Source organism: Mus pahari, chromosome 1 (assembly GCF_900095145.1).
Source record: "Mus pahari chromosome 1, PAHARI_EIJ_v1.1, whole genome shotgun sequence".
Lineage (NCBI taxonomy): Eukaryota > Metazoa > Chordata > Mammalia > Rodentia > Muridae > Mus > Mus pahari.
The window spans coordinates 3140667-3149260 of record NC_034590.1 but is presented as its reverse complement, the minus strand read 5'-3'; the positions used below and the strand labels follow the sequence as shown (position 1 = coordinate 3149260).

General features: G+C 50.7%; 1 protein-coding gene across 1 annotated transcript; it reads left to right on the top strand.

Moving 5' to 3' along the window:
* The first annotated feature begins 365 nt into the window (after positions 1-365).
* Positions 366-8148, top strand: Capns1 (calpain small subunit 1). The gene is made up of 11 exons (XM_021197034.2): positions 366-508; positions 1387-1610; positions 2588-2621; positions 2916-3005; positions 3133-3190; positions 3284-3348; positions 5067-5135; positions 5237-5315; positions 5448-5564; positions 7391-7449; positions 7582-8148. Exons 2-11 carry the CDS (start codon positions 1402-1404, stop codon positions 7606-7608), a joined length of 807 nt encoding a protein of 268 aa, XP_021052693.1. The 5' UTR covers positions 366-508; positions 1387-1401; the 3' UTR covers positions 7609-8148.
* The last annotated feature ends 446 nt before the right edge of the window (positions 8149-8594 follow it).

Genomic DNA, 8594 nt, shown 5'->3' with positions numbered 1-8594 from the left:
AACTAAAGATGTAGATTCCTAGCATTCGGGAAGCAGATGCAGGAGGATTGCTTCGAGTTCGAGGTTAGCTAGGGCTTTAGGTCATCATTTAGAGGATGTTTAACAAACCTCTGTCTCAAAGTGCACAATGAATGAATGAATGACAACCGAAGTCCTTTTTTGCAACTATATACTGCAACGGTGACCGGGTAGCCTGTATCTAGTTCCTGGAGGCTCCAATACCTGGGCGTTAGAATAATTCATTCGTACTCAAAGCTATTAAATCTGGACAGCGTTGAATTTCCAGCAGTGTGTGTATGAGGACGGATGAACTAAGCAGAAACATGCAACCATAACCCCTCCCGCGCAGGCGCAGTTTGCAATGGAGGCTCTAGGACCGCGCGGACGGCGGCTGGGTGGCGGCAGGGTCTAACCCGATGTAGCTGCCTGAGTCACCGGCCCCGCCCTCCCGAACCGGACACAGCGGAGGCCCGGCAGCAGGCGAGCAAGACCGCGGACCGCCGGATCCGTAAGTGAGACGGGGCGCTCCAGTCCAGCACCCCTTCACCCCGCAGACCCGGGACCCGCAGTCTTCAGATCTGGCGAGACCCTAAAGTCGTGGCCCCTGGGGGGGCCTAGGACCGGTGTTCTCAGATTCGAACCACCGGGCCTGTCAGCCCCTCCAGAACACTCTTTACTATCCCGGATCTCACGACCAAAAAGTATAAGCCCAAAGATCAGAGAGCTACCCGGAGATTATTTTGGGCGTCTAGAACCACAATCCGAGATCGTGGTTCCCATTTGCGGTGGAAAGAACTCCGTTATCCAGGATCCTCCGGGCGCACAGCCATAATTTTTGGTCGGAGCCCACAGATCCCGTAGTGACAGTGTAGTCCCTCTGTCAAGAGTACCTGAATGTCCCACTCCACATTAGGAACGTCCTGGTCAGCCCTGGGTCACCCCTACAACGAGCTTAATCCAGGAAGGCCTGGATCTGAGATACGTCCGGTTTTACACGACTTAGGGTCCCTACTCGAAGAATCCCCTGTTTTCCCGCTGCCTCAAGACAGGGTAACCCAGGCAGAAGCTGTAGCCGAGGTTGGCCTTGAACTGATCCTCCAGCCTCAGCCTCCCAATTTCTGGGATTACAGTAGAGCGCCACCACGCACGCCCAGCCTAGATATGCAGTCAAGCCTGGGCCAGGGTACCTTCTAGACCCTAGGAGGTTTCTCACTTCCTATCACCTGTCCAGACCCCCTAGTTTGAGGCTCTGTCCCCATCTCGAAGCCTCAGTTTCGTCCCCAATCTAGTTGCCGGAAATGCTTGTTCTTTTTTTTTTTTTTTTCTTTTTGCGGGAAGGGCTGGGCTCCTGGCAAGGCTACCTGACCCACCCCTTTTACTTTACAGGACTCAGCTGCGATCATGTTCTTGGTGAATTCGTTCTTGAAGGGCGGCGGCGGTGGGGGGGGAGGCGGGGGTCTGGGCGGGGGCCTGGGGAATGTGCTCGGAGGCCTGATCAGCGGAGCTGCTGGCGGCGGTGGCGGTGGCGGTGGAGGCATGGGACTGGGAGGAGGTGGCGGAGGCGGTGGAACTGCCATGCGCATCCTGGGCGGAGTCATTAGCGCCATCAGGTAAGGCGGGGCCTGAAGGGGCGGAGCGGGGCAAATAATAAAAGAGACTCACTTAGAGTCCGACCTGAGAATTCTAATTAGGCTGGGTTGATCCAGACCGGAAAACTGGCCCTAAGGGGATTCTAACGATGCTGGTGCCACTTTTTAGCTAACAGGATCAGTAAACCTGCTTCTGTGGGTCAACAAATAGGATGCAGTTTCTTGGGGATAGGGGCTCTTCTGTGTTTGGGGAAGATACAATTCTATAGGACTGTATCCAGCCTTCACTGGGGGCGCAGCCAGTGGATCTGAGGGTGTCCATGGCTTAAGATTTGACATAGATAGAGCTTGCTGTTTTAGGAGAGATCAGAGCCCCCAAAGAAGAAATGGTCCAGAGAGGGTTGTGTGGGGTCGGGAGCTGATTGGTTTAGTGGGTAAAAATCCTTTGCTGGGGTTAGAGCAGATGGCTGGCACCTAATTATCGTTGGTGATCCAAGCAGTGATCCCTGGGAGGAGTAGGGGCTGATGGGGGGCGGGAGAGGTAGACCTTAGGACGTTAGATAATCTGCAAAAGGAGCGATGGAGTAAGGCTCTGGACAACTGAACCCGGGGAAGATGAGGCCTAGGGAAGCTGGTGCAGACAGACCCCCTTATGAAGTGAGTTCTTCAAGGGGCGGGCCCTGTTAAGTTTGATAGGTTTTCGGGATTTTGATTGGGGCTAAGATGCTTCTGACTTTGTGATTGGCGGGTGTTCCTGGGCAAGGAAAGGATTCTTCCCTGGAGTGGGCCCTTGAGAGGTGGGAGGGGTTGGCGCGATGGAGGGAAAGGAGGGGTCAGACCATTCTGTTGATTGGACCAGGTGAGGACGATGAGGTAGACCAGGGGAGGAGGGACCCCTTAAGGAAGAGGAGGGCTGGAGTTTCAGGGGTTGACTGACCGTTCTGCCGCCCGTTGGAGGCTCTGCCCCCATGCGCTAACTCACCCTTGTCTCCCCTCAGCGAGGCTGCTGCGCAGTACAACCCGGAGCCTCCGGTAAGCAGACATTGAGACCCTTCCTCTTCAGGCCTGTTGCCCGCATCATCTTCTCCGTTCCTATGAATAAGGCTCCCCTTCCTTCCTTAGGAAATCCTCGCTGCTATTAATAATGTCCTTTTTGAGGGCCCCTGGGCTAAGCCCTGGGTCTCAGCCACGCCTACTTGCTACACTCAATTCAGGTTCCCTGGCCCTCAAACTGCCCAGCCCTCTCTGACTTTTCCCTGGGACACTTGGGTATGAGGAGAGAGACAAGTTTCTCCATATCTGTTCTGAGATCGCCTCTCTCTGCAGCCCCCACGTAGTCATTACTCTAATATTGAGGCCAACGAGAGTGAGGAGGTCCGTCAGTTCAGGAAACTTTTTGTCCAGTTGGCTGGAGACGTAAGTATCCTGCGTGACCGCTTGACTCTGTCACTTGACTGTGACAACCCGGAAGTTCCCATCCCGGTTTATGGTCTCCGGACCCTTTTCCATCTCCCTTGAACCTGTACTTACCTTCTGCCGTCAGGACATGGAGGTCAGCGCCTCAGAACTCATGAATATCCTCAACAAGGTCGTGACCCGACGTGAGTGACCAGGGTCAGGGCGTGGTGAAGGTTTAGAGGCATATGGACTGGGATGGTCTCTGACCTCTGACCTTCAACCTGTTCCCCCCTCAGATCCGGATCTGAAAACCGATGGTTTTGGCATCGACACTTGTCGGAGCATGGTGGCCGTCATGGATGTATCCTTTTGGGGCCAGCCTGGATGATGCCTTGGGTGAAGAGGGTGTTTTCTAGGAGTATGAGGACAGCCAAGGTGAAGCCTTCATATTTGAGGACACAGGCTTACCTATGATGTAATAGGTAAGGAAATGGGCTCAGAGAGACACAGTAGTTTTTGTCTCTGGCCAAACCTCCCAGAATTCACCTGACTTGAATATCTGATTTTTTTTTCTTTTTTTCTTTCTATCTTTCTTTTTTTTTTTTTTTGGTTTTTCAAGACAGGGTTTCTCTGTGTAGCCCTGGCTGTCCTGAAACTCACTCTGTAGACCAGGCTGGCCTTGAACTCAGAAATCCGCCTGCCTCTGCCTCCCGAGTGCTGGGATTGAAGGCGCCCGCCACCGCGCCCGCTGACCACCTGACTTGAAAGCTAGTCTTAAGGCTACTTGAGATTTGGATAGCAGAGACAGTCGTTTGGAGAATACATTGCAGGATAGGAATATGGACTTGGGAATTTTGGTTTGAGAATCTAAGCTTCTTTTATTTCTCTATTTACTTTTAAACATTATTGATTGATTAGTTGATTTTTGAGACTGGGTTTCTCTGCCTTGGCTGGCCTGGAATTTACTCTGTAGACCTGGCTGGCCTCGAACTCAGAGATCTGCCCACCTCTGCCTCCCAAGTTACAGGATTAAAGGAGTGTGCCACCACCATCTGATTATCAGTTATTTCATTGTACAGTATTTTTGGATTCTTGACATGGGTCTCAAGAGGCCTAGGCTGGCCTTGAAGTCAGTGTGTAGCCAAAGCCGAACTCCTGATCTTCCTCTCACGTGCTCGAGTTACAGGCATGTGCTACCATGCCTGCTTGGCTTGTTTTACTTTTATTCACGTGCATGTGTGTGTCTGCATGTTCCTGCACGTGTCCTCAGAGGCCTGAGGATATTGGATCCCCTCGAGATGGAAGTCCAGGTGGTTGTGGGCTGCATGATTTGAATTATAGGAACCAAACCTAAGTCCTTTGCAAGGAGATTATGCATTCCTGACTATCCAGCCTTCTAAGCTTATTTTATTTTTTTAAAGATGTATTTATTGTGTATACAGTGTTCTGTCTGCATGTATGCCTGTAGGCCAGAAGAAGACACCAGATCTCATTATAGATGGTTGTGAGCCACCATGTAATTGCTGGGAATTGAACTCAGGACCTCTGGAAGAGATAGTGCTCTTAACCTTTGAGCGATCTCTCCAGCCCCTTATTTTATTTTTTTATATTTTTTTTGGTTTTTTGAGACAGGGTTTCTCTGTGTAGTCCTGGCTGTCCTGGAACTCACTTTGTAGACCAGGCTGGCCTCGAACACAGAAATCCACCTGCCTCTGCCTCCCGAGTGCTGGAATTAAAGGCATGCGTCACCATGCCCCAGCTTATTTTATTTTTTTAAAGTAAGTATTAGGGTTAATCCCAGCACTCAGGAGGCAGAGGCAGGCAGATCTCTTGAGTTGGAGACCAGTCTATCTACAGAGCAAGTTCCAGGAGAGCCAGAGCTGCATAGAGAAACTTTGTCTTGAAAAGACCAAAAAAAAAAGAAGAAAAGAAAGAAGAGAGAGAGAGAGAAAGAGGAAGAAAGAGAAAAAGAATGAGAATGGAAGAAAGAAAAGTTAGCATTTTGGCATTCATACACACACACCGTCACACACACTCACGTTGCATTTTGTCACTTGGTTCTTAACAACGTCTTGTTAGAGCGACACCACGGGCAAGCTGGGCTTTGAGGAGTTCAAATACCTCTGGAACAACATTAAAAAGTGGCAGGTAAGTGGTAGCTGCTGAAACTTCCAGGATCTGAGCCCCCAAGCCACAAGGACCCAATGTTCCATGATGCTTGGTCCGATTGTTGTCTTCTCTATCCTTAGGCTATATACAAACGCTTTGATACTGACCGATCAGGGACCATCGGTAGCCATGAACTCCCAGGGGCCTTTGAGGCAGCAGGTGCGCTGGCAGGGCTATGATGGGCAGGGGATGGGGTGAGCAAAGTCACACTGTCACTGTATTGGGGATTGAGAAGGTCTGTGCGGCGCTGGGGCCCTGAGACCAAACCGGTTTTTTTTTTTTTTTTTTTAGGATTCCACCTGAATGAACATCTCTACAACATGATCATCCGGCGCTACGCAGATGAGAGTGGGAACATGGATTTCGATAACTTCATCAGCTGCTTGGTCAGGCTGGATGCCATGTTCCGTGAGTGTCGCTCTAGGTCTCTGCCAGGGTGGGGATTTGCTAACCTTCCTTGGCCAAGGGCTCCTCTAGGTCTGACCTTAATGTGAGCAATGCTGGGCTCACCCGGCAGGGACAGCTGAGACTTGTGTGGCTATGTGAATACTGGGAATTGAACCCAGGATCCTCTGCAAGAGAAGTAGGTGCGCTTAACCTCTGAGCCATCTCTCCAGCTCCATCTTGCCTGGTTTCTTAAGATAAGTTTTCGTGTAGTTCAGGTTGATTTGAGACTTGATTTGTCGCTGAGAGTGACCTTGAACTTTTGACTCTGAGGTGGGAACTCTTGTCCTCCTGCTAGGGTGGAGCCCAACGGTCAGGAAAGCCAAACACTTGCTCCTAGCTGCTACTCAGCCAGGAAGATGGAAAAGTCCGACTTTGATTCTGTGATTGCCTGAGAACTGAATTGAGCAATGAGAAGAAACAGGAGTGGTGGTCAGGGGTGTGCTGTGCTGTGCAGTGCTGTGGATACCAAGTTCAGGGGCGGCGCTCGGATAATCGTGGGCATTGTAGAGCCGAGATGGCAGTTTCTAGGCAAGGAAGGGGCAGAGTCAGCCTTGGCTTACAAAACTCCTTTGATCTGGCAGCCAAGGGAAGAGTGAAAACAGATGTTGGATGTGGTGGCGCACACCTGTGATCCCAGCACTTAGAAAAGCTGAGGCCATGGGATGATTGGGTGTTCAAGGTCATCATTGACTACTTCGAAGACCAAGATTAGTTCATTAGTTACTTAACTAAATGGCTAGCATCTAGCTTAGTTGGGAGAGTGCTTGCCTCGCATACATGAAGCCCTGGGTTTGTGACTAGGCACTCGTTAACCTGAATACAACAGACCTGTAATCCAGCAAACGAGATAGAGGCAGGAGGATAACAAGTTTAAGGAGAAATGTTTTCTCACTTGTGGTAGCTGGGGCACAAGTGGCACCAAGGACACCATATGTGGCCACCCCGAAGGTGGTAACTCGGCCTTGGTACAGGAAGGAACTGATGTAGTGTGGGCAACTCTGGCTTGGTTTGGCTGTGGACAGAAGGCGTGGATTCAAGTTCCAGGGCAGGAATGGGGACCATACTAGACTCTAAGGCTAAGATTGGCAAGTTACCTCCTTTTAGGGGCCTGTTTGGGGTTACAGCTGGGAAGTTGTAGCATAGGTGACAGGAAGGATGGGCCTGGGTTCCCATCAGTTTTCTGTCCTGTCTTGTCGTGTGATCTGCAACATATCACTTTGCCTGTTTGGTTATTGTGGTGTCAGGGATTGAACCCCGTGCCTCAAGCATAGTGGGTACATACTTTCACTGTGTTAATACCTGAATTCTGTGCCTCATTTAAAAATGCCACATGCTCGCAGGATTAGCTGTTTTATTGATTTAACTTCCTCCTCCTCCTCCTCCTCTTCCTCCTAATATTATTAATAGAGTCTCATGTAGCCTGACTAGCCTTGAACTCCCACATGTATCTGAGAGTATTATTAAACTCAAGATCTTCCTACCGTAACTCACCTAGTGCTGGGATTACAAGTGTGTATCACCACCACGTGCCTTCGAAGTTTTGTGGAGCGAGCGCTAACTGTCATCATCAACAACAACACCCGTATCCCATAGCCAGTCAGGGTGGCCGTGCCTTTGATCCCAGCACTCTGGAGGCGGAAGCAGGGAGCGCTCCATAAGTTTGAGGTCAACCAAAGGGTATTTAATGAGACCCTATCTAAAAACAAAGCAGAATAAAACAAGAAGAAGAAGAAGAGGGAAATAGTTATTGTTCTAGAAGCATCCAAACCCTTCCTTTTTCCCTGCAGGCGCTTTCAAATCTCTTGACAAAAATGGCACCGGGCAGATCCAAGTGAACATCCAGGAGGTGAGCCGGCTTCTCTTGGGGATGGTGCTCAGCTGTGAGGTCCAGCCCCTACCATCTCGTTTGCCCAGCAGCCCCCGGGTGACGTGCTGGTTCTCCAGGGTCCCTCTGCTCATCTGTGCTTTCCTCTTCCAGTGGCTGCAGCTGACTATGTATTCCTGAGTGGGAGTGGCAGACCTGCCCCCTCACAGCTCACTACGGAGCCACCTTGAACCCTGACCCTGACTGCAGCTGCATGTCCTGCTACCCAGAGGCCTTTCGTCTCCCTGTTCTGGTACCCAGCTTCCCAGTCAGCAGCCAGAGCTCAACATGCCGCACCCTGAGTTACCCTGGCTCTGAGACAAGCTAGCTTGCTCTGCTGAAGGGCCACCCCACCCAGCACACCCAATCCATGCCCTCCGTTACCTTCATCCTGTCTGTGTGCCAAGCCTAGCACTCCCGCTGCTTCCATGTCCCAAGGGCCCTGTCTTAGTTCTGGGAGATCACGCCTGTCCCTACACACCCTGTTACACACTCACACAGTTACCTCCCAGGCAGCCAAATGAACTCCAGGCCTTGGCAGGTCCACACACCCTAGTGCCTACGCCCGCACTGTGCCCCCCTGCACAGCTGTCGGGCCCAGGAGGAAATAAACTCTCTCCACTTGCTGCTTCCTTAGGACTCTGAGTCCAGGCAGGAGGGAACATGAGTTCTATAGAGTAACTTGGTTATTTATTTAATGTGTGTGTGTAGAATGTGCATGTATATACATGCACTATGTGTGTGCCACCCTCTGGGACTGGAGGTATGAGGGATCATGAGTCACCACTGGGGTGCTGGGAACTGAACCCTGATCCTCTGCAATAGCAGCAAAATACACACACATACTCTACACTTTCTCTCTCTCACACACACACCATATACTCCCCTCACACATACATCATACACACATACCAATATACTCATATATACCCTCAACACTACACACTCTCACCTACAAACACACCACACACATTCTTTCTCACATTCAGACTCACCATACACACACACACTCTTTCTCTCTCTCTCACACACACACACACACACACACACTCTCTCTCTCTCTCTCACACACACACACACACACACTCTTTCTCTCCTCTCTCTCTCTCTCACACACACACACACAC